The sequence below is a fragment of the Polyodon spathula genome, chromosome 2 (genome assembly GCF_017654505.1).
Source record: "Polyodon spathula isolate WHYD16114869_AA chromosome 2, ASM1765450v1, whole genome shotgun sequence".
Taxonomy (NCBI): Eukaryota; Metazoa; Chordata; class Actinopteri; order Acipenseriformes; family Polyodontidae; genus Polyodon; species Polyodon spathula.
The window spans coordinates 84,460,070-84,487,253 of record NC_054535.1 but is presented as its reverse complement, the minus strand read 5'-3'; the positions used below and the strand labels follow the sequence as shown (position 1 = coordinate 84,487,253).

General features: G+C 35.5%; 1 protein-coding gene across 2 annotated transcripts; it reads left to right on the top strand.

Moving 5' to 3' along the window:
- Positions 1-1,865: 1,865 nt before the first annotated feature.
- LOC121302515 (sorting nexin-2) lies at positions 1,866-25,789 on the top strand. Of its 2 annotated transcripts, XM_041232531.1 has the most exons (16): positions 1,866-2,045; positions 7,461-7,578; positions 10,575-10,738; positions 11,248-11,314; positions 11,407-11,450; positions 11,593-11,734; positions 12,316-12,394; positions 16,180-16,255; positions 17,028-17,141; positions 17,427-17,520; positions 18,258-18,463; positions 20,233-20,376; positions 20,932-20,943; positions 22,431-22,511; positions 22,641-22,712; positions 25,251-25,789. In XM_041232531.1, the coding sequence occupies exons 1-16, from the start codon at positions 1,938-1,940 to the stop codon at positions 25,299-25,301; spliced, it is 1,572 nt and encodes a 523-aa protein (XP_041088465.1). In that variant the 5' UTR covers positions 1,866-1,937; the 3' UTR covers positions 25,302-25,789. The 2 variants fall into 2 exon arrangements, with proteins under 2 accessions (XP_041088465.1, XP_041088466.1); XM_041232532.1 differs by lacking the exon at positions 20,932-20,943 and having other exon boundaries at positions 1,868-2,045.
- Positions 25,790-27,184: the final 1,395 nt, after the last annotated feature.

The window sequence follows — 27,184 nt, the reverse complement described above, 5'->3', positions numbered from 1 at the left end:
TCCCTGTAAGTCCTTGAAATAAATCCCCCAGTTATTTATTTAAAGTTTTGTAAATGTAGTCCTTTCAAATAAGAAGTGTTAATGACATTTGGAGTAATCTGCTTTGTGAATTCCTCCATCTTGTATAAATGTATGTTATTCTACCGTTATCTACTGATCAGTACCTTTTCAATCCAAATGTATAGCATGAGACACGATTATATAAATGAGTTGAATGATGTGACCAGCTAAATTCAGTAAGTCAGCAGTTATCTCTTAGTCGGCTGGTAAATGGGTAGAACACGGGCTGCAACTGAGAAATCAAGAATCATAGGGAATTCACAGAACCACGGCCCAGTTTGAATAATTTGCCTTGGCAGGTGTGCCGTATCCGTGATCCCCCGTCCCCCGTCCCCTTCCCTTTCCCCTTCCCGCCCACTTCCCGCATTAATGGTACATCCCGATTATGAACCGTTCATTAAACAACTGGCAAGCATTTTAAAGTCATACCATTGTTTGGTTTTCCATTATTTTAGTATGAGTAACAAAATGAAAGATGTAATTTCAAAACAGTGATTAAAAATTTTTTTTTTTAAAAAAAAATCATTTTTCAAATTGTAAATGAAAAAATAGAACGATTTCAGGAATCACTCTAAAATGAAATTGATAAGCGTTACACGGACCAAACCATTTTTTCCTTTTTTAACCAATCATAGAAACTAAGTATGACTATGATAATATTACTTATACAGTAGAAAACAAAAATGTTAGACACATAGAATCTATTTGTGACTCAAATTTAAAGGATAACTTTCATATGCATTTATCACAATGCATGATAAAAAAAAAGAAAAAAGTTTATCATTCTAAAACAATTGTGAAAACCTTTATTAAAGTTTTAACCATTAACCTTTGTTTCAAGCTACTGGACATTAAAAATACAGAAATGTAGGTCACATTTAGGAAACTCTAAATAAAATATTAGAGGCTAGATGTGTTTTACCGTATGTCCATGTGGAAATGTAATCTGGTGTGTAAAAAATAGAATTACTCATGGAGATCGATGGTGTAATGTTATTTAAACACTAAAGGATTGTATGAATCATCAACCATATGGCTTGATTATAACTTGAAAGTTAACTATTTCAATAACCACCATCATTTTTATTTCCTTATTATTACCAACACACCTATCAGAAATGAAAAGGAGAAGGAGAAGGAGCCTTAAGTTTACTGTGGTGTATCATGGAAACAAAATACAGCAGAGCATTGTAAAAGAACATTGAAAATACAATCACAAAATACTTCTATGAAACTCCAGCATAACAAACACATTTGTATACTCAAGCTTGGTACCTAGGAACATTCAGACTATCTGTTCACTAATTAGAGAAATATATGTGGGAAACCGCCGATCTGTAAGTGATACTGTGTGTAGCCAGAATTGTTTGCAACTTCCCACAAATAAGTTTATTTATACTGTTTAATATCACTATGATTAAATAACAACTGCAATAATGACTTTATTAACAGTTTTCTGTTCTGTTCTGTCAATTGCCTATTTTTAAGTCACGAAAATGACACCATAGAAATTTTGAAACTTTGATGTAGCGTTTTTTGTTTTTTTTGTGTGGGGGGGGGGGGGGGGGGGGGGGGGGGGGGGGGGGGTGGTTATAGTTTACAGTTTAAACCAAAAACAATGTCACAGCAGCAGCAGCAGGTCGTGAGTAGAATGCCCCATTCAAACTTTAGACTTTTTTTTTTAGTACTGACTAAACTCGGGATAAGAAGAAACAATGTATTTGAAAATATCTGGATACACTCTTCCAGTGCAGGTCATCAGTCACAGCGTCACAAGACCAAGCGGTTCCAGCTGATCACATGACTCTTCCGGGTCCTTCTGAATCTCACCGTTTCTCCCGATTGTTTTTTGGTTCATTTGTTATTGCTGGAAGAAGATGGCGACGGAGAGGGAACCTCCACCGCTCGGAGATGCAGAACAAACCGATTTCAGGGAACTGGAAGACGGGGAGGACCTCTTCATCAGCACCGCCTCAACGCTGGAGGTGAGATTGCAAAAACGTAGCTTTGTATGTATGTTTCTTGCAAACCGGTAAATGAACACAAGACCGGGACCACTTTGTTAAAAGTAGAGTACACTTAATTCAAACTTGCAACTTTAAATTTAAAACATATTGGGAAAACGTATTGCACAGAATAACATTGACTTTTAGAATTGTCTTTGCATAACACTGAGATATCAACAATAAACTGTTGTGAGTTACGATTAGTACGCATGTGTGAGATGGGATAGGGGTGTCAGTGAAGGGTTATTTTCACTTCCTGCTTGCGAAGGGTTACACCAAACGAGTCTAGGGAAATCAAATGCTTATTTTGTATACAACGTACTGTATATAGAGGTTTGGTGAAGATGATATATAACCTAAAAACTTTGAACAACAAGCCTATCCTAAACACAAGTCAGCAGATCCCGGTTTTAACTGTGCTTTAACTATCCCAGAACAAACCATTCAAACCCCCTCCTATTGGCTGTATTTGCAACGTTTTTATTTGTTTTTCATTGATCTGTGGTTGTTGTCAACGCCGTAATCGACAGTTACTATGCAGATCAGATTCAATCAGAATTACAGATTGAATAGGAGCGAAATTACATTATTAACAATAAGTAGATTAAAGTATTTGATGCATTGGCTTCGTCATGTTGACAGCAAGTTATCAAGTTTTAAAGCTGCTTATACAATTAAGCAATAAGCGTATATATATGTGTGTGTGTGTGTGTGTGTATATATATATATATATATATATATATATATATATATATATATATATATATATATATATATAATATATATATGGGTATGATGTGTGTGTGTGTACTAGTCATTTGTGGAATTAATTGTGGGGTTGGAGACCTCCCTGTTTCAAATAAGGCATTTATTTAAAAAAAAAAAAAAAAAAGTTTTCAGGTATTAAAAGGACAAAACTGTGATCTAGCGACACACTTCCCTGGTTTACTGTACACGTTTCTCTCACGCCAAATCTGCGAACTTCTGGAAAGACCAAAACGGCCATCCCCAATTGCTATGTAGTTTGTGCCTGTTGCATTTCTTCACTGTATCACTGAGAACAGCAATCTGTTGATCGTGTTTTGTCGACTGTACAGACAGAGTTGTAATGCAGCAGTTGTCAGGTCACCTAGTACCTCCGTAAAGTAATGGGTGTAAGGTGTGGCTGTTTCTATACCACATTGTTTTTCTTCTGAGAAAGAAGGAATTCGGATTTAACCTTGTCCACTGCTAGAGTCATGTGATAGTCTTGTGAGTGGTTTATAAAATATATAATGTCTAATGGTCTTTTGCCTTTGCTGAGTCTGAGGTTTGCAGTGGTCTTAAAAGCAGCACTTGGGGCGTAGACACAGATTAACCAGCCTGACCTTTGATTCTTTAGTTAGTAGCTACTCTGCAGTGGTGTTTTTACTTGACCAAATTTAAACAAGAAGAAAGCAGTAGGACATAGTAATTAAAATGGTAGTGACACACAGTTAATCGAGAATGCTTATTGTGACGTTGCTCCATCCTAGGTAAAGAGCAACAGGATCTTTATTAGAGATAAACCTACTAGGTATTTTACTGTTTTTATTTACTCATGATCACATTTACAAGTGGCAAATTGGTAGCAAGAAGCTTAAGTCATACGGTACATGTTAAAAGTGATTCAGTTGGAGAAACTTTGTAGAAATAATAATTAAATATTGACCTTGCTGTTAATAATGATTGACCTTGTTATTATTTTTTATTAATAACAAGGTCATATATTAGTTTACTGTATCTCGGTATCCTGTCTACTGTGCTGCCAACATATAACCTACTTTCTACTCCTGCTTGCATTCCCTTATGAGAGATTCATCCAGAACAAGGTTAAGGCACATTAGCAATGCTATATTTGCTTTAAATAGAAGACTCAGTTTCTAATAGAGAGTGTGTCATTGTTCAAATTGCATAACTGAAAAATATATATTTATTAAAACTATTTAGTGTCCCCAGTCAGTTGTTTACCTAAGCTAAACTTTAAACAGAACACCAACCAGTGTTAAGTTTTGGGGGAGGGGGAGGGGGAAGGGTTGGTGGTAATATAAACTGCTAATGGTACAGAACTAGCAATTCATAACTAATGTGCAGCATGTAATGTAGGTGCTCTTACTGTAAGTTAACCAACTAAATTATATACTGGCCACCAAAAGTATTGTACAGTGGATATGATGACGACACTATTTGAACAAAATCAATCTTATTGAACCATCTAATTAATGATACACTGTTCAGAAATCAGGCCTTGTTGTAAATGGTGTTTGGAAGGGCTGCCCTAGGAAGACCAATGCCAGAACTCACTTAAATTGTCCAAGTGGTGCAGAAGAACAGAAAAGCATAAAAAGTATGTTGTGGTCATAGAATTCAGAATTTAAATGGACTTGGTGTGACGAGAGGCAGGTGAGGAATACTGCCTTGATGGTCTGCAGTCCATGGTGAAGTCCTTGCCTGGAGTTTAAATGCAGAGAAGGGGATAGGTCAACTGCATTTCATCAAGGGGACATATGGATTCAGAGATGTACGAGAACAGTATGAAAACACAATTGTTGCCTGCTTCCAAGAAACTTCTGGGTCGCCAGTATAACTTGAAACATCATTGTGATCCAAAGTGAGTGAAGTGTTACCTGGGTCTCCTCAAAGCCCAGGCTTGAACACAGTTGCAGTGCATTTTATTTTATTTTCAAGATAAACACAAAAACAAAACCTGGCTGTTTGTTTGGCTTGACCAGATTTATTTTTTTATTTGTAATGAGCCCATGGTTAAATGTATTGCTACCACTAGTTTCTTTAAAACAAAACACAGTACTATCCCACAATTACCCAGTGACCTTTGACTCACAACAAGAATTTCAGAGGTTGGCCAGGTTTAGGAATAAAGCTCTAGATTTTGGCAGTTAGCCGTGGGCAGCCGAAGCCTGTAGCACCAAGCAGTGGAAACGAGGCATAATTTACAGGTGTCTGGAACAAAATGATGGCCAGTTATGTGTGCTAAGCTGTTTGGCCAAATTTGTGATAGATGCATGTGCCAGATCTACTCAGTATTAGAGAACTCTTGCATTGTACAGTAAATGTAAAAGAATATGAAACTGTATGTTGGTCATAAGAGGAACTGTCTCATATCGCCAAAAAAAGCTAAAATTGTTTTTGACAGGTGTACAGGTACTTTGCAGCCACTCTATTTGAAGCTTTGAAACATCTAGGGCTGCAATGAAGGGTACATTTTGACCTTTGAAGAGTCGGAACATGTTACCGAAGAAAGGTTCGAACCTTTGATGGCACTAATTTGCATAATTTATAGGTGACGTTGCCATAGCTACTAGTTTATGGTTGATTGAAAATACTATTATTTTACAGGAAAGCCAAATAATGGACTACAGCATTCACTTGTAGTTTAAAAATACTTTATATAGAACAGTAGCCATGTTTTTGTAATTTAAATAAAAATTCATGTACACATAGTTGATGCTGCTTGAGATATACTTGTATACAATAAGCTTGCATTGCAGCAGCACCAACTGCAGCGGGTTTAGGCAAAACAAAGCTGTACTAAACAATCACCATTCCAAGCAGGTTATGATTCACAGCCGCGTTTTACTACTACTAAAAATAATAATAGTAATAATAGGAGCTACGCTTATCAAGTGACCCCAGAGATTGGTTGTGCCTCCATGATACATCAGCAGTCACTTTCACAGTTTGCATACATTTTTTCCAAACAGCATAGGGGTTTCGAGACATTTCTTTCAATATCGCTTACGTTATACAACGCTTTGTTGTTCAGATGGTGAATGAAGAAATTGAAGGTTTGCCTCTGGATAACACAAGCTGGAGGAGGAGAGGCGGACATTGCTAAATTAAAATTATTAGTGTTAGCATATATTTTGTATGTTTTAGACATATTCTATCATAGCACTTATCTTACAATGTATTGTACACTAGGTATGCAGTACATATTTTGCTGAAGCACTGCAATCGCTATAGGTACCTCCTCCAATGCTTTGGATAATTTGCCCTGCTCCATACATGGCAGTGGCGCCATGTAGAGTTGCTATGTAATATGATTTGGTAATAGATTTTAATACAACTTTTGTTTAAGTAATATGCATTTGTCACAAAGATGGCTGTAGTGGGTGACGTCAGACCAGAACCAGCAACCGACACAGAATAAACAGAGAGGTGGAGTTTGGTGAAGCTGAGCGATTGTTTTCGTTCAAAATTTAATAATTAAACAGAGCAGGAAATAAAAGGTTGCAAGACAAACAAAACACAGGACAGGGCACTTTAGCCAAAATAAAGAGACAAACAAAATGGACTACACAGACAAACACGGTGAGCTGAAATTATTATATTTATTACTATTACCTCCGTCTCCAATCCCATTCTCTACTCACCGAACACACAACCCAGAGTAAGTGAAAACATGCTGCTTTTATGCAGCTGTACCGAGACTCGATTGCTAATCAATCATTCAATTGGAGTCTCGGTACAACTGCACGTGAATTAATAAAAGTGCAATTCCCTGTGCTCACATATTACTACATTTTACCTGCACGTAAAGTGCTGTGCAGTCCTCGTGCCTAAATATAAATACGCCTTTTAAACACTTGTGCTCATAACCCATATTACATCCCGTGTACCAATGACTATACCCCAACATTAACACACAACACGTAACATACAACCCAGAAATACACAGGGGCAGGGCAACATTGCCACAGCGTTATACAAATCAAAAGATTTAATTTTCATGTGAGTGACATTTAATGTGTGATTTATAGTATTCACACATTGTCAGATGGTTTCTTTTAACAGAGAAAAAAAACAACAAACAAACGGTGCATGACTGCCGCCTGATGAACCTTCGAAGGTTTAAAACTGCCTCTGAATTCCTGGCTTGCGAACAAACTGTTGAACACAGCCCTGGAAACATCAACATACTTGTATTTTTAGAAAAAAAATCTAACCTGGTAAAGTTGTGTAGTTAAATAATTTTTTGTAGTTAAGTTCAATGTACCAGCAATATATCTCTATACCATTCATTATATTCGAGATCCACAGACCCGTTCTTGAAAACACGTGCATACACGACATGATTGAAACATATCCTGTCTCCATTGTTATCCTCCTGAGCACAGGAAATGGATACAGCTGAAACTTAACCTTGCCTCCTTTCCAGTTATCTCTTTCCCACTGAGATTATTTCACATGAAGAAAACAATCTAGATGCTTTATTGAGCTTTCCATAAAGCAGTTGTTCAGTTCTGCTTATCCAGGCAATAACGTAGAGAGGTTGGTGTTTTTCTGCTGTAGTAGCTCCAGGAAAACACCTGTGCTGTTCTCCATCTGGCTGATTTATGTTCTTGTGTTTTACAGTCTAGTCCAACATCTCCTGAACCAGCTAGCCTTCCTGCTGAAGACATCTGCTCAAACTCTAATGGGCCTCAGCCTGCCGAGATCTCATTAGACGATGACCGGGAGGATCTCTTTGCGGGTAATTAGACATTTCGCGGTTTGATTATATGGCTTTACTCAAAGATCGAAGAGCTGTCTCTCTTGCGTTTCGTTCTTTGCTTGTTTGCTATTTTACATTTCACAATTTATTATAATAATAATAATAATAATAATAATAATAATAATAATAATAATAATTTGCTCAAAGACTGAAATAACCTTTAATTTTGTTCTTTGATAGTTTGTCAATGCTCAAATCGCGAAATGGTTATTTGTCAGTCATTGACCGAATCTTGACTAGGATTTTCAAGGTTCGATTGCCCTTTTTATGCCCTTTTTAAGAAGACAGAAATATATTTTTTAAAAGCACTTTTGTGCCATTTCATTAATTACAGAAATAGAAAAACAAAACAAAAACTCAAAATTCGTACTAAACTTTGCACCGTCCCTAAACTAACAAACCGGACAGCTAGGTTGTTTACCAGTCACCAAACATACACGTTACAACACAAGACAAAAAGGTTTACACACTACTTTTTTTTTTTTCTTTTTAAATTTTTTGATCCTGTTTTAAATACCTGCTACAGGCACGTGACAATTAATTAAACAAAAATAATTACACCCCTACATTTCTCTGGCAGGAACAAAAGTTAATCCTTTCCCTGCCAACCCCCAACACATTCCTTTCAAGCAGGGATCCGCTCTCTGCCACTAATAAATTATATCTATATATATATATATATATATATCTATATATATATAATATATATATATAGATATATATATATATATATATAATTACACACACACTTCCAGAGAAAAATTAACATACAAGTAATTAACATACAAGTAACATAACAGATAGTTGACATAACATGACTGACCTAGAATCTGTAGTTTTGGAAGAAATTAAATTAGATAATGTACTATGTAGAAGATTATAAACCTGTCAGATGAATAGAACGGGAATGATGTCTACTGATTGGTTGCTGTAGAGGGCATTAATGGCCAGGAAATGCCCTCAGAATGTCCACACTGATAAAGTACAGTAAGGTATCAATCTGCCAAAAAGACCGTAGAGTATAACTGTCAGAACCACAACAAACCCATTAAATAATGGCTACAACAGGTCACAAAAACGAGTCCTAAAATTACCAGCTCCATCTCTATCCAAAGAGAATGGTCTTCACATCTTTCTAATGTCTTAACTCCTGCAGTTATTGATGTCCACCAGTCGTCAATACCAGTTTTGCAAACCTGCAAAAGCACATTAAAAAACTGAAGCCCAATGTTTTGCTTCACCATCAGAAATCTCAGCCATGAACAAACATACCCACTGTGTTTCAAAACTGCACTTTCACAGGAAACCTGCAATTCAACTTTGAAATAGTTTAAAAAAAAAAATTGTTTCATAATACTGTTATAGAATCAGTTTATGTTTACCTATTTAAAACTGTAACTTTTTGTTTCAAAGAAGACGAAACACAACAGTCTTAAATGTTTTCCGTGTCTTAAATAAATTTAAACTGTATTTTTTTATTTTTTATCTTTTTTTTTTTTGTTAAGAAAAAAGTAGTTCCCTTCGCTGTTCACGGCGGAATTATACCGTCGAAGAACCGCTGCAGCAGCACGGGAGAACGACAGGACATATAGAAAAAATAAATCAAAGGTTATAAGTCTTAATGTTATTGCTGTTAACACCATAAAGACTGTTTGTTTATAATAGCGCTAATGACCTCCAGGCCAGGAAATTATTGCTTAAATAAAGGAAAATAGATGGATAAATAAACTCAATATCATGATGCCTGATGGTTTAAATAGATAGGAGTAGTATATTGTTACATAATTAGCTATGTATCAAATTACATCACAGGCATATTCATAGATTTAAATAGAGAAGTCAGTGTAGTTACCGTGACATCAAAAACCTAAGTCTCTCCACTGTTTGTTTTCAAACATTTTCCCTTGACAAAGGTATGTTAAACATACCAGAACCTTGAGAAGTTGGCTCCTTTGAGCAAAAACATATGTATACACACTGTAACTATCCTCTGCCAGTTGTTACCTTTCACTCTCTCAATTTGATTGTATTGTTTTATTTTTATGAACTTTTCATATTTTTTAACCTTGATCACAGTTTTAGTTATTGTGTGTTCAAGTGCTGTGGCCTACACAAACTGGCCATGCATTGTTTATAAACCATAGAAACTTGGACAGTGCTAAATTGATAGCATACAAGATATGCCATTTACTAACAGCATGATTTCATAAAATGTGTCTGCATGAGGGAAAAAAAAATGTAGTAAGAAACTAAACAAATTTTAATTAACAAATATCAGAGGGTGACACCGTTGCCCGTTACCTCTGTTCGGGTTGGCTCGTGGGCCTGTGTTTTTTTCGACCTCCGTTACCTGCTATAGAAAGTTTTAGTGAGGGTGTAGTGGTTTACTCTCTACATATCGTCTGTCATCTCTACTTAGGTATACTAATAATAATACATAAATACATATATACTATACCGCGCGGCTTCCTCTCTAGTAGAATTTCCAGAACCGGCTATACCAGTGATTTCATATTAACATGGTAAAACACATTGGGCATTTTGACACACTTTTTCCAAATATCAGAGGTGACATTTACATTGTTACTTTGGGTGCTTTGTTTTTGTTCACACAAAAATATATTAATAATAATAATAATAATAATAATAATAATAATAATAATAATAATAATAATAATAATAATAATAATGCATTCTCGTAGAATTTTCAGAACAGGCACATTTTCCCTTTGTCTAAAAGGGCAATATGAATGTATTAGTAAATAGAAGGCTGTTGGCTTTATAGTCTTCTCTCATTTTGTACCCTCTCCAGTCTGATTTTTTTGCCAATTGCGTAGTTCAGTTGCTATCTGTACAACCAAGTGTAAAACAAGCAGGTTAGTATCACCATAGTCGGGCTCCTGTGTTGGTCCCCTGGTGCTGCACAGGCTTTGTTGTTGCTTTGTTCTTACTCTTTCACTTTTGTATGTCCTCAGAAGCAACAGAAGAAGTGTCTCTTGATAGTCCAGAAAGGGAACCCATCCTCTCAGATGAACAGTCTCCTGCCATCACCCCAGTGACGCCAACTGCACTTGTAACACCAAGAGTAGAACCAAAAACTATTTCTGTTCCTGCTATGTTTGAGAGGTCCAAAGAAGAGGTAGCGTGCACACTAAACACAGTTTTCTGGTGCTGCTGTTTCAAGAGAACAGTCAATGGGCTGTGAAGTGTGCGTTTTTGAGTTTTTAGTTTTAGTTTTTAATTTAGTTTTTTCACGTTGTGCCCACAGGGCCAGCACAGCTGCATCTCAATAGTGCAAGCACTGATACAAAGAGAAACTTGAGGTGTGTCTTTAAGTGCTGGGACAAAATTGGGGTTTTCATGTTCAAAATTGCCAACAATATAAACACTCTTCTGTACAGTAGAATGGTTGGTTGTAATTTTATTTCAGAGTTTACTGCTCCCCAGTTATTACGAATTATATTTCCTCCAATAATTTTCCAGATATTATCTGGGCCCTATCGCACTCCCAAAGCCAAACATCCACAGATAAAGGCTATATATAGTTTATGGAGCGACTTCTCACATTTAGTATATTAAATAATGTTAAAAATATATATTGAATCATTTAAAAAAAAAAAAAAATTGTATTTTTTTTTTTTCTTGCAGCTGGAAGAGGAGGCTAATGGAGACTCATTTGATATGGAGATTGTTGTATCCGACCCAGAAAAAGTTGGTGAGTTACCATAGGAAGTTGATCATTATGTGATTGCAACAGCAAACACTGCTGAATAATATTACACTTTCTGTTTTTTTTTTCTTTTCAAGGGGACGGAATGAATGCCTATATGGCATACAAAGTAACAACAAAGGTAACCACAGATTCTCTTTTATACATCTTGTTTGTTGCTGCCAAGCCACAGTAATATGCTGTATTTTGATTTAATTCAAATTGAAAAATAAATAAGTCATAGCAAATAGACATTATTTTTTTACCTATGTTTTCCCATGCAGACTTCCCTGACGATTTTCAGTGAGAATGAGTTTTCAGTGAAGAGACGGTTTAGCGACTTTTTGGGCTTGCATAGTAAACTATCCACTAAGTACATGCATATAGGTTACATAGTTCCCCCTGCGCCAGAAAAGAGCATTGTAGGTAAGGTGGATTTTGTTTCACTTTATTTTTGGTTAATAATAATAATAATAAACAACTATCATTATGATTTAGTAAATTGCAACAAACTAACAGTAGTGTACTTAGGATGTACTAGTGTGCGATTAAGACATAATAAAAACATAACAAAAAACTATATGAACATAATTTAGATCTGCTATTTAATATCATGTAATCAAATAAACTATACAATTATATAATTGGATCTGTTTTTCAATAAATATATGGAAAACTCTCTGCTGGATTTTTTCCATACACAAATATAAATGATCAGTTTAACCAGGAAACAACAAAAAAAAAAAAAAAAAAACAGCAATTCTAAAAGAATATACTGTATCTTCATGTCGAATTTCATATCTACAATGGACAAAAAACAGTGTCATTGGGGATTGTATTGAAGGGCTTTTGGGGGGGGTGTTCGTAGTGTACATGACATTCTGGCTAGTCAGAACAGTTACTGACTAGCTACTTATGTCTTGCATGTATGTCAACTAGAAACTGATGTAATGATATTTCTCTTGATAACTTTATACATGAAACAAATGTGATATACATATTTACAGGCATGACAAAGGTCAAAGTTGGCAAAGAAGACTCGTCATCTACAGAATTTGTAGAAAAACGAAGAGCAGCCTTGGAAAGGTATAATATGGCATGGTTAACATGTTGAAAATGGTATATTATATTTATTTCACAATGGTGTTTTAAGTCTGCATTTTCAGTATGTGGCTCTATGACAATACATACTGTTTATGAGGTGGGTCAATGCTCCAATGTCATATGGGCTATTTCATGAAAACTGCTGGTAAGCCCAACATTTTTTGATGTACCGTCACCTCAGAAATATTGAGCTTGCCATTAGTCTTAATATCAATGACTTCTACATGTAACAAACATTGTATTCATGAATTGGAAGGGAATATAACTCCTTTACCTTTGAAAATATAAGGTCAATATCAGAGGTGGAAGTGTTTATTAGGATAGTCAAGGTTTTAGTGTAATTAGCAAATTTACAATGTAACATCTGTGTACACGCACTGTGCAGGATGCAGTTGATTTTCATACCGATTTACCTTTATGACAGAAAAAAAAAAACACAACAAAGTTTTACTGTGTGTTTTTATCACAAATGGAGTTAAAGTGCATGAACAACTTGATTAACAGTGGGCAAGTAACAGGGTAGCGAAGTGGAAATCTGCCGTGCTTAATGCTTAACAAGAGGTGCAAGTACAGTTCCCAATTTCCCTTTGTGCAAAAATGTCCACAGGGAATAAGCCTAATAATGCCCTACAGTACTGCAATATATGGATTATTCCCTGTGCTGGGGGTTAGACCTCTTCATTGCCTATAGAGTGTACATTAGATGCAAGTGGGGAAGGTTTACTGCAGTCCAGCTCAATTGCATGCAAAAGGTTCACTATAAAGAGCACTCTTGTTGTGGTCTTTTACAGTTAAAAGGTTAAGCAACAAAATATTAGATGAATGATTATTACTGAACTCGGTGGGTTTCTCATCTGAGAGAGCTTTAGAGCAGCAGCAGTTTTTAGTGGGCACAGGAAAATCAGTCAGCAGTCTGACAGCAATTTGAGACATGAATGGTATTTTGTCTGGTTGTGATCCACCCTAGTATTCTTTGTTTTGTGCATTCTGATGCATTGAATAAAAATTAAAGTTAAGTGAGGGTTTGACATTTCTCTGCCCTTTTTCGAATCCTATTGATTGACTTGAAGGTCAGTGTTGTTTGAGTCCACTCCAGGCAAAATACAACAAAAATCTTTTAAATTTGAGGATGCCGTCTTTCTTTTTTCTTTTAAGATTATAATCTTATTTCCATGGTTAAAGTCTGAAGTCTTTTGTGTGTGTGTGTGTGTGTATATATATATATATATATATATATATATATATATATATATATATATATATATATATATATATATATATATATATTACACACACACACATACATACAGTGCCTTGCAAAAGTATTCAGACCCCTGACCAATTCTCTAATATTACTGAATTGCAAATGGTACATTGAAATTTTGTTCTGTTCGATATTTTATTTTAAAACACTTAAACTTAAAATCAATTATTGTAAGGTGACATTGGCTTTATGTTGGGAAATATTTTAAGAAAAATAAAAAACTGAAATATCTGAAATATATATTTGGTAGAGCCACTTTTCACTGCAGTAACAGCTTTAAGTCTTTTGGGGTAAGTTTGTACCAGCTTTGCACACAGTATCGGAGTGATTTTGGCCCATTCTTCTTGGCAGATTTGCTCCAGGTTGGTTGGATGACGCTTGTGGACCGCAATTTTCAAATAGTGCCACAGATTCTCAGTGGGATTGAGATCGGGACTTTGACTGGACCACTGTAGGACATTCACCTTTTTGTTCTTGAGCCACTCCAATGTTGTTTTGGCCTTGTGCTTGGGATCATTGTCCTGCTGAAAGGTGAATTTTCTCCCAAGCTTCATTTTTTTAGTGGACTGAAGCAGATTCTCTTGCAGTATTTTCCTGTATTTTGTTCCCTCCATTCTTCCATCAATTGTAACAAGATGCCCAGTCCCTGCTGATGAGAAGCATCCCCACAGTATGATGCTGCCACCACCATACTTCACTGTAGGGATGGTGTGTCTTGAGGCATGGGCAGTGTTAGGTTTGCACCACACATAGCGCTTTGAGTTTTGGCCAGAAAGCTCTATCTTGGTCTCATCTGACCACAAAACCTTTTCCCACATCGCAGCTGGGTCACTCTCTTGCTTTCTGGCAAACTCCAGACGTGCATTCAGATGGTACTTTTTGAGTAACTGCTTCTTTCTTGCCACCCTCCTATACAGGCCAGTGTTATGCAGAGCTCTTGATATGGTTGACTGGTGCACCATTACTCCACTCCCAGCCACTGAACTCTGTAGCTCCTTCAAAGTGATTGTTGGCCTCTCTGTGGCTTCTCTCACAAGTTTCCTTCTTGTTTGAGCGCTGAGTTTTGAGAGACGGCCTTTTCTTGGCAGTGCCTGGGTGGTGTGATGCAGCTTCCAGTTCCTGATTTATTGATCCAACTGTGCTCACTGGGATATCCAAACACTTGGATATTATTTTGTACCCTTTGCCTAATCCATGCATTTGTATTACTTTATCTCTAACTTCTGTAGAATGCTCTTTGGTCTTCATTATCCTTCAGATTCACAGCCTTACCAATGATCCTTCAACAGTGGGGTTTTTATCCAGAAAATGTGACAGCAACTTTAATGGTTCACAGGTGGAGGCCAATGGTAAGGTAATTGTGTCCTCGTTAGGGCAATTTCTTTCATCGGTGCAAACTGGGAGCTTCCACAGCACAGAGGTTGGATACTTATGCAAGCAAGATATTTCAGTTTTTTTATTTTTCTTAAATATTTCCCAACATAAAACCAATGTCACCTTACAATAATTGATTTTGAGTTTCAGTGTTTAAAAATAAAATATTAAACAGAACGAAATTTCAATGTACCATTTGTAATTCGGTAATATGAGAGAATTGGTCAGGGGTCTGAATACTTTTGCAAGGCACTGTGTGTATATATATATATATATATATATATATATATATATATATATATATATATATATATATATATATATATATATATACAGTACGACTCATTGTATGGTATACTATGGTTTTACATTTTTGGAAATAAATTATGCAAATTTTAAATAAATAAATAGGCCTATTCATAGTGAATAAAGACAGAGCCTACTTTTTTGAAAAGAGAAGTATATCCTTTGCAATAAACGCCATGTTTGTATAAAATTGAGAAGTGCTTACAAGTTGGGTTTTTTGTGTTTTTGGGTAAGCACCAGATGTTGGCATCTGATCCATTATACTAAATAACAATACGTGTGCTTTTTACTTGACATATGGTGACACCTCTGATATAAAATGGAATCTATGTATCCAGAAATATGTGTCCACCTCCACATAACTATTAAGATTCATATCAACTTTCCAGAACAGGTACTAGTTATTGTTGTGTGGTAGATCATACATGCCTTTATTGTGAATATGTAGACTTTTAATTTGATACCATAGCTGTAATTTTATAGGTCAAGAAAAGAAAAAAAAATCACATTTAAGAAATAAAAAATCAGGAGCTAATAATGATTTTAAATGTTCTACAACCAAGAGTTCTTGCAAAAACATATTGGTCTTTAAAAACGAAAAAAGTAACACACATGCAGAAAACTACTTCCAGTGACCTTGGTAAGGACCTATTTTAGCACACAGTGTTGAGAGTATCAGAATATGTGGGATATAAGGAAGTCTGTCATTTTTACAATCACATACAATGGATGTAGTCCACAGTGATCAACTTTTTCATATAGATAGCTTTTTGCATGACTTGTGTGTTACTAATGACATCCTTGCTATTTTACAATTTTCCAGGTACCTGGAGAGGACAGTAAAGCACCCAACTTTGTTACACGATCCTGATGTCATGCAGTTCTTAGAAAGCTCAGAGGTATTTTCTTTTAACTGGTATATTCAGGCTACTAATACCTTAAATAATGCTAGGGTAAATCGTTATTTTTTTCAATATACAAAGTACAATAAAAAATGAGTTGCTGGGATCTTTAGTTACAACATTTTGTATTTTTGTGTACCTCTTACGATTGTACTGTACCCATCATGCTTCAGTGTAGCCACAATTGGGTGCTAGCATAAATCGGAGCCAATTTTAGAAAAGTTTGTACACCATGAGTTAAAGATCCATGAACAAATGTTCATTATATTCTGTTACACATAACAATGATCTCACTACCTTTCTCTTAATTCACTTTTCTCTATAAACCAGGAGTATTATGTTCTCCTATTAAATATAATTATAAATAATTTTAATTAGCATTCAAATTCCACCACCTTTCTTGAAGGTAGCTCTTTTATTGCTGCGGCAACAGATTGCTAATTGTAAAAGCTTGCCTTGCCATGTGCTTAAGTGGCCAGCAAGTTTCCTTTTTCCAAGCTTTTTTTGACAAACGGCGGTTTTTGTTCAATCTTAATAGAAAGGGGTGGCTGAGGGCAAAAAGAACAACAACAAAAAAACACAATCAATTGAAAGCCTATATATGTATGTTTTCCCTCCTGAGAATTTGAGAAGTAAACCTACAAAATGAGAAATGTGTGAGAGTGGAGAAAACCCAAATCCTATTTTCTTTCCTTTCTCCCTCTGGTGTCCGGCTAAACCTCCAGCCTGTTAACCAGTTTGTTTGCCCTTATTTGTCATTTGATTCCAGCTGCCAAGAGCAGTTAGCACCCAGGCGCTGAGTGGAGCAGGAATATTGAGGATGGTAAACAAGGCTGCCGAGGCTGTCAACAAAATGACAATCAAGATGAATGAATCGGATGCAGTAAGGGCTGATTTTTGGATTTGAATAATGAGATGAATTAATGAGCCTCTCCAATTGCATTTTCAGGTTTTGCCAGAACAAAAAGATATAGTAATTTGCTGAGTGGATGTGGAGGAGTAGGAGGGGTTGGGTAGGGTAGGGTAGAGGTAGGGGAGAGAGAGTCTATCTACAGTAGTAGGTCACAAATGTATACATGGTAAATGTATTTATTTATTAATTTAAAATGAGAAACGTGGTTTGTAATGGCTTGTTCCGCTAAATGAACTCAATTTTTTTGTTCAACAGTGGTTTGAGGAAAAGCAGCAACAGTTTGAAAACCTGGACCAGCAGCTGAGGAAACTGCACACAAGTGTTGAGTCTCTGGTCTGTCATAGAAAAGGTTTGTATTTAGTAGAACAAGAGCATATCCCTTTTTTTTCTTCTTATCTCTGGAATTTGGCTTCACCTTCACTTGTCAGGATTCATTTTGTGGTAACGCTTAAGTAATAATCCCTGACACAAGGTTATGAAGAGTTTTGGGCAGTAATGACCAAACTGATCCATAATCTGATAATCCCTGATGTTAAGGGATTATTGTAATTTTATGTTAATGAAGACATAGACTCTGCAATGTCTTACTGATATATATATATATATATAATAAAATATACACACACAAGTATTTTAGAAATTTCTTCCTTAAAAATAATTGCTTTTTTTTCAGCATGTGGTGCGTGATTGATGAGGTTTCAAACTGCATAATCAAGGTTTACAGCTGTTTTATAGCCAAGCAGCTTGTAAGTCTTCTGCGTATTGACATCCTTAATATTACCTGGATTGAGCGTGTAAAATAGAGTACTGCGATGCTGTGCAGGTTTAGCTGAAGAAAGGCGTTTTATTTTATTTTGTTGTTTTTTTTTTTTTTAGGCAAACTTTTTTTAATGTAAGTCTTTATTTTTTTTGTTTTTGTTTGTAGAAGTGGTTTTAGATAAATTGGCATTTCTTTTTTTTTTTTTCTTTTGCAATAAATTTAATTTTTTTCAACTGCACCGCTAATACACCGTATAATGTGCATTCCAAAACGAATGCTGACCACTGGCAGCTGTATTTGGTGCTGAAGCACTCTTTTTCTTTTAGAGCTCTCCGTGAACACAGCTGCCTTTGCAAAGAGTGCCGCCATGCTTGGAAACTCTGAGGACCACACTGCCCTCTCGAGAGCTCTAACCCAGCTGGCAGAGGTGGAGGAGAAGATAGACCAGCTCCATCAGGAGCAAGCCTACGCAGACTTTTACCTTTTTGCTGAGCTGCTCAGTGATTATGTCCGTCTCCTTACAGCTGTAAAGGTATTCATTTTTTCACACTTCATAACCACAAAAAAAGGGTAAAATAACTCAAACTTGTAATTTGTGGCAGGATAAATGGCCTTTAAAGGATAAAATACATGTGAAACATGAATAGGTTTTAGTATGAAGTAATGCGTTGGTTCATAATTTTGAACTTTTTAAACAATTTTTGCATCCATCAGTATGAGACATTATGACATAAATATGCTTCTTCATAAGCTACATAAACATGATCTTTCTATTTAATGAGTAAGTAGTTTCAGATGACATTTTCACTATTTTGTAGGTACTCTTGCGGGTGAAAGAACTCAGGTTTAAATGTTTGTTTTTAATGAAATCTGTAGCAGTTGCATTAATATTATTGTATTTTATTTTTAAATATTTTTTATGTAAGGTAGAATTTATTTGCCCATATTAAGGTATTTGACATAGTACTGAGAGACCTATTCTGAAGTGTGTCTTCCATAGCAGTGGTTCACAAACTGTTTTGTTCACGGACCACCTGGACTTTTTTTTTAATCTCGTCGGACCACAAAATAAGCAAACAAAAATCACTATAACAACAAGAGTAACCGTAGACTTACCTTTCGTTGTTTTAATGCGATATGTGGGCCTGTTTCTGTGAGCAAAGCTATTTGAAGAGTTTTAAAGAATGGTTCTAGTTTACTTTTCATAACACGAATTTAGAGAGAGGGAGGAAAAAAACAGACTGTTTTATTTTTAAATTGATAATTACAGCAGAAATGTATTCATGTGAATTAGTTATAATACATCCATGAGGTACCAGGACAGTTGGAGCTACGAATCTCCAGCTATAATCTTTATTTATAAAACAGAATGTTTGGATGCTGCATGCTGATTGGCTGTTAACGATTTTTTACCCTGCAGTTAAATATTACAATGCACGGCGGAATTTATTTTTGCCGAAGCACAGTTCAAGTAATACATTATCAATACGTAACATATTAAACTCGCAATAAATAAACATATTATTTTAAGAGGCCTTTTAAAGTTTTTAAAAATGAGTGACATTCCTTTCATCATCTTTGATCTTTTTGGAGGCATGATTGTAGAATGGCTAGAATTAGCCTACAAAAATTAGCCTAGGAAAATCTCAGTTGGGGGGAAAAAAAAAGGGTTATGTACACTTTGTTTACAGAGTGATTGAGACCAGCATGGAGGCTTCGTTCATTTTAATTAATTACAATAAATAGAAATGTTGAAAACCTCCAACCCAACTACAGATGTATGCTAATGCAACACTTACTTTACAAGCTGCTGTTTTGAGTGCATGTGAGCGCAATACACAAAAACTCCCTAGTAAAGAATACATTTTAGACCCTCCAAAACTATATATGACGGAGAGTTTCGACCTTTGTTTTAAGTTGAAGATATTCTCCATATATGCATTTTCTTCCTGCTTCTGTAGCTGAGTTAAGGTCTCGAATTTTGGGTTTGCAATGGGATCTGTAAACTATGCTGCCGCTTCCTTTCCATAATTATGTAACCTTTCCACAGACCACCTGAAGGGAGCTGGCGGACCACAGATTGATAACCACTGTTCTATAGCATTTATGTAAAACTTTATGTGAACTTCAGTCTGATTTTGGACTTATTCATAGAAGTTTTCTTTATATGAAAAAGGAAAGAAAACACTGAAACTGGCAAATTCAAACAAAAAGTGAATATGTCACTTTAAAATGGTATTGTATGAGTTATCAGTTGGTCAAGTGTATAGTTTGTCATATGTTAGTTTTTTCTCCCTGTAGGGCGTGTTTGATCAGAGAATGAAGACCTGGCAGAAATGGCAGGACGCTCAAGCCATGCTACAGAAGAAGCGGGAGGCAGAATCCAAGCTACAGTTCGCAAACAAACCAGACAAACTGCAACAAGCAAAGGATGAGATCACAGAGGCAAGTCTGTGGCATCGGTTGGTGGATTATTAGAACCAGGCAATTCTACCTCTTTATAGGGAGAAGTCTAGGCTCCACAGTGTGGCACAGCTCATTCTTGGCTCGGTTACAGGTTCCCTTGGGCCCCTGCTTTACAGTGCAAAATGTACCTTCTTACCCTCTGTGTAAAATATGATTATATAGAGGTGGAAGGGGAAGAGAGTAGTGTATTTGATAACATCAATTAGTCTGCACCCTGGTATGAAAAGAGGAGCGGTAATGTTACCTATACTTCCTTTACACTAATATACTAATCTAATTTGTTAAAATCCATAGAATACACATCAACCCATGAGCACTTATTTCAATGGTAGTTTAAATGCTTTCACCCCATTTCTTGGTGCACTTTAAAAATATATTTTGTGAATGTGGATTCAAAATTTGCAAAATCTAGCTTGTCCCATACAAGGTCAATTTTTTAAAACTTTCACTTTTTTAAATTTAATTTTTTTTTTAGCATAAGACATTTTCAGCCTTGCCATAATTTATGCATTTTCTCTGCCATGCTTCACAAAGGAAATTGAAGAGGTAGGACAAACCCGAGTTTGGTTTTCTTTTTGGTTCATGAATCATTAGCAATAATGGTTGTGTTCCTCTCGCTGTACGTCATACAAAGCATTGATGTACTTCTGAGTGTCTCGAGTTTAAGAAAGTGCATATTTTATACTAATACTTCACTGCTTGTTTTTGGTTTGATCATCTTTTCACACATCATCTTGTTTACCTTTCTCTGCCTGGTTACCACCCATGAGACATCAGTGTGCTGCCTCAATAGTGCATTAATCAAGGAGCTGAGCAGTCACTATCTGGAAACTGACACGACCTTCTGCAGAGTCAGCTTTCTCTTGTAGTTTTGCCCAATATATATATATATATATATATATATATATATATATATATATATATATATATATATATATCTCTCTCTCTCGCTCTCTCTCTCTATATATTCTAGTTTCAAAACTCAAGTCATTAAATTTGACTGTTTGTCAAAGAACAATTGAGATTGTGGCCTTTTGTCTGATAGATGCTAATAAAAAATGTGATGTGTTTTTTATGTGTATTAAACTAGCTTAATCATATAAACAAACACCGCACAATTGAACACAGTATGAAGGTAAATAAATGCATAGCAGTAAAATACCTGTCAATCAATCAAATTTATTTTGCATAGCGCCATTCATGCCAAGGCATCCCAAAATGCTTCACAATAATATAATGTACAGTAAAGTATCAAAAACAACCAAAAACATATAAACAAATATATAAACAAAACTCTAAAATAGGCCATCCCAATCTACAAAAAGGCCTCCGCGTAAAGATGTGTTTTAAGCTTTGATTTAAATGCATTTATACCTATTAAGAAAACATCACTGCAGTCTCTATTCACGATAATATGAATAAAGTATAGTTTGATATTCATTTTACTTTTCTAGACTGCTGTCTTCTTTTACAACAGCCAGATATTCATATGAACATGAGGTTTTTCTTTCATTCCCACCAACAGACTGAAATAGTTTGAGATTCTTGAACATGGCTGCAATCACCGCAGCCTTCTGTTGAGGTTTCGAGTGGGTCAATTTCAATTGTGTGTTTTCAGATCAACTTTATTTAAATGGTGTTGGGGTGTCAAAACTGTTTGGAACAGGGCTGCCTTTTTATTAAACTGCAAATGTTGTTAAATTGCCAGTGCTGTGTTTTATGACATGGATTTTGCCACTTGCTTGTGGAGCAGGAACAGCATTAATCAGTTTTGGAGTATGTAGAAAGACTGATGAATGGGTACCACCTCAAAGCTACCTCTTCTACCCTGGTTTCCAGCTCATCTCTGTGTTTTAGATGCTTTGTTTTGTGGTGAGGTTCTAGTCATTTTGTAAGATTCCATACACATTTTTTTATTAATAATAAGTCTAGCTTGTGTAGATAAAATTGATGTGCAGTTTACCCAATATGAACGTCACAGTTTAGCTGACCTAAAGATCGTATCTTTGTTTCTGTTCTTCATTTTTCTTCAGTGGGAGGGAAAAGTCCAGCAAGGAGAGAGAGACTTTGAACAGATCTCCAAAACTATCCGCAAAGAAGTGGGAAGATTTGAGGCATGTTCAGAATTTTGGAACTTTTTTTTTTTGTAAACGCCTTATTCTATTAATTGTCATCTGTTTCTGCCAGATTTAATCTCTTTCCTTTACGTAACCTGCTCAAACATTGCCCTTCTCTACCAACAGAAAGAAAGAGTGAGGGACTTCAAAGCTGTTATCATTAAGTACCTAGAGTCCTTAGTGCAGACACAGCAACAGGTATGTTTTATTTATGTTTGTTAAATTCCTCTATATGTATTTATTTATTTAAAGAGCAAGTATCTTAATGTTGTGCATGTATCTGTCTTTACCTGGCTTTGAACTGAGCTTGTCTGGAGAATTCTAACTGTATAGCATTGAACAGACTTCCTCTTTCCATTGAAACCATGTGACATGATGAGTAGGTGGCACTATCCATGTTGAAAGGTCATTTGAACAGAATGAGGGAGTATGTTCAGTTATAAGCAGTTAGAATTTTCCAGAATATTTTCACTGGCAGATGAAGACACATGGAGAGTAATTATTATAACCCAGTATTGGATCAACAGAACCCCAAGCCACTCAATGTAATTGAAAACACAAAGAAATGAGAAGGGAAAGGTGAAAAAAAAAAAAAAAACATAATACATAATGTTGCATGTTGTGTTTTTTTTTTTTTTTTTTTTTTTTTTTTGTATATTGATACCTTTTGATTGGTACTTGAATTCTTAACAGAATATGCAGGACATATGGTGAATCTAAACACTGCCACTTATTTCTATATTCCAGTCCCCCAGGGTTACTTTTATAGAGCAACTTATTAGCATTAATACATTCAATTAAGAAACACCAAAGTTACGTTATTGGAGAATCTGTGTTATCAGTTTCAGGGCTTTTTCATGTAACACTGTCTAACCTGAATACCAGTAAAGCAATATGCATTGCAGCTTTTCACTGGCCTGTCTTGTATCGCCCAGGAGGTGCTAGAGCCAAGGATGCTTGTAGAAAGCAGTAATCATAATACTGTTCAATAATAACCAGCAGAATAAAAATGGAACTAAAGAACTAAAGGAACTAAAACTAAAGAAACATCTTCACCTGGTTAACAGATATTTAAAAAAAAAAAAGATGTTTTGGTAATGCTTTATTTTTATGCATTGTTTAATTATGAACTGTAAAGAACTTCTGTAGCCTGCTCACATGTTAACAAATGTCAGTTTTGTTATAGATTGTATTCTCCAAGTTTTATTTGCCTAAGCAAACTTAAACCCATTTCATTGAGTCAGAGATAAGAATCATTAAAGGGAGGAGGGGGTTGCCCTGAAAAATGATAAACAAGGCGCTTCATATTAAATAATTAAGCATTCAAAAACAATGACACATGTGTTAACATATTGGTAAATTACTGTAGTTAACAGTTTATAAACACGTTTTAAAAAGTTTCCTTTTATTTGTTTATTTATTTTTAAATGTGTTAACAAAGCCCCTTTATTTTTACTTATTATATGAAATCTGGGTATTATTATGGGTTAAATATTATGATAAAGTTAAGGAATATTTTTAGAAAATGGTTTAATCTACATAGGGGGGAATCATTTGCGTTATTACTACAAGGATCGAAATTAAGGGTGGAAATTGCCATAATACCCATCAAAGTGAAAGTCTATCTATGGCAGTTATGGCTACAGTGACCTTTTTGTTACAGAGACAACAGACACCTGCATGCACCAAATTAGGAAGTGTTTGTATCCAAACAATAACACGATTACACGGTTGCATCAATGCAACTACCCTTGCAAGCGCATGGATTTCTACCATGCGTAATAATGCCATCTGAGAAAAGTCCTGGAAAAAAAGAAAATAGGCGGCGATGCATATTTAACTGTAATTCACTTCAATAATGGTTCAATTGCATTGTCCCATTTATTTTAATTTTTTTTTTTTTTTTGACCCAACAAAACAAATACGGTAGGAAATACTTTTCTACATTGCATTACTGTATTTATCATTATCTGCTACCCTGTGTCTGCCAAGCACTGAATTGCTGTCTGTGTGGTGTGGGTGATGACAACTGTGTTCCTCCGAACAGTGACGCTGTTTGCCAAAAAACGTCTTTTCTGACCCTGTGGGCATGAAAGTCACCCTCAAGCCAGTAGCCACACAGCATAGTGAATGCAATTAAATATACAGTACAGGTAGCTTTTGCCAAAAAACAACGTTTTCTGAACAAAAAAATAGTTATTAAGTTAAACTTTAATATATGAATCCTTAGCAAAATTGCACACCATCCTACACTTTTGCCTTGACTTAAGTTTACAGGCCTTGGTGTCCTCTACAAATGTATTGGACTGAAGCCCATTTTGGCCTTGCTTTTTCTTTTGTCCATAACTACTGAATTTAGAAATACTAAAGGAAACTAAAATTCAGTGACAAATGTTTTGACTAAAGTCTCTTTTTCACTGTCTTTCATTGAATGAGATGAAGAGCTGTTTTTTCTCTCTTTTATTGTTTCCATGAGCTGTGTGAAATCTGCTTGGGGCACACCAGTGCTGTCAGATAAAATGTGAATTTGCTCAAAATTAATTGGCACAGACCCAAGACATGTCATCCACTGAGAGAAGACTTTTAAAAAGTGATTATCATTCTTGACCTGCAATTTTTATATAAATGTGAAGCGCAGGTAGGAGTTTGACGACAGACAGAACATGGTGTAAGAATCTTGGCAAAGTTTGACTTGTCCTCGCTCTATTAAACTTCTAAATGTTTTTATTTCTACAGCTGATAAAATATTGGGAGGCATTCCTGCCTGAAGCCAAAGCCATAGCCTGAAAAAACAGTGATTCCAAATCTGAAGATGCTGTTGACATTTATCATGTTTACATCGGAATTCAACACTACAGAAAATGCACGGAAAAAAGAAATCTAGAACACACCCAAATAAACCAACCACTATATATTTTAAGATTAAACATGTGGCTCCTTTTTTATCCTATGGTGTTTTATTAACAAGCTGGATGTCCTGTTCGAATCAAAATGTACATGGACTGTGGCATGATATGCTGCAGTGTTGTGCTGAATTGAGCACTACTACTTTTGTCTATTATTTTTTCCTCTTTTTTTTTTTTTTTTTTTAAAGTGCACTAGTGCAATGTGAGAGCCCAAAACTTTGAAGATTTCAGTTTAAATAAAGTTGTTTTAAAATCTGTGTTGAAGGATATCATGAAGCAAATTCTACTTTCATTTAAGTTTTAATAAAACATTCCTGTACATAAATCATTAATTTTGTGATTATTATAATAATAAAGGAATGTACCTTATCAACTGTGTTTGAGTTTACCTGGTATTTCAAGTACAATTTTATGAAATGTCTTTTCCACACTGTGGTTATTCATAAAATGATCCAGCAGCTTTCTTGCTAAGGCTGATTATTCACATTTGGACCAGGAGACAGTAGTGCTTTAACACAAGCCATGAAATAGCCACTTTCAAGAGCAGTTAGCTCTTTAGAATTGATGGGATTTGTACGTTTCAGTAACCCCACTCAACTGCTGTGACGCATGCAGTTCAGCCTTTTTATATACCAACTGGCAATAAGGTGATTAACAGTGCAGAACAGGTGTAATATTTCAGTTTACCTAGGTGAAATTCATTTTTGCAATGTTGACTGTCAGGACTTAAATGACAATGACTAGATGTAGCTGGTGTGTATGATTTGTTTAACTTCACTGAAAGAAGTATTCTGAAATGCTGTTGTGTATTTGTGAGAAGGTGGAAGTAGTTATCTTCTGTTCTGGAGATTTTCTCCAGCTTCTGGTGATGAGAATGTATACTGCAAGCAACTGTTCTTTAGCCCATAAACTTGCAGGTTTTCAGACCATTGCCATATTCCACAGGCTCATATATGGTACCATTTAAAATCCTGCTATTTAAATCTTCCAGGCACAGATTCTGCACTGCTGACATCCCTTGTCAAGAGTTTATGGTTGTGCATATACATCTCTGAATTGCTGTCAAAAAGTAGAACAGTTTGTTGCACTGTCTGTTTTATTGACAACCTGTCAAATTCAGGCTCTGCATTGAAAGGTAGCCATAAACTAGAAACCCGTTAAGAGCTGCATGGTAAAAGCGTTAGTTTTTTCTCTGTCCCACGTGGTGCACTGTGTAGTACACTATTATTAATGACTCTACTCAACTATAAGTTGTAGTAGATAAATGTAAAGCCCCCAATGGGGGTGTTTATTTTGCAGGTGTTTTGTGTATAGAAATGATTGTTTTTAGTTTAGTTTATACAGTTTCATCAACTATTCTGTTTCTTTTATGACCATTTAAAATACATTGTAAAGACATCAGTGTTGTTTAAATGTAATTAATAAAATGTGCACTACGTTGTTAAATATTTTACATCTATAAAAAAATATATATACAGTATATATAATATATGACTTGACCTGTGATCACATGGTCCTGATTGCAGCTAATGCAGACCACTGGAGAATAACACCAGGCAGATAGTTTATTGGGGAAGGCTATAAACTGACCTGACTTATAATGTTAGTTAAAGGTTAATTTATTTATTTTTTAAATGCTAAACATTATCAATATCTATACTGTATGTTGCAGTTCAAAGTAATAATAATCACACTGTACGTCAATAATATTAGGGACCAGGGACAGCATAGTAAAATCAGGTAATTGCCATGTTTTATATATTG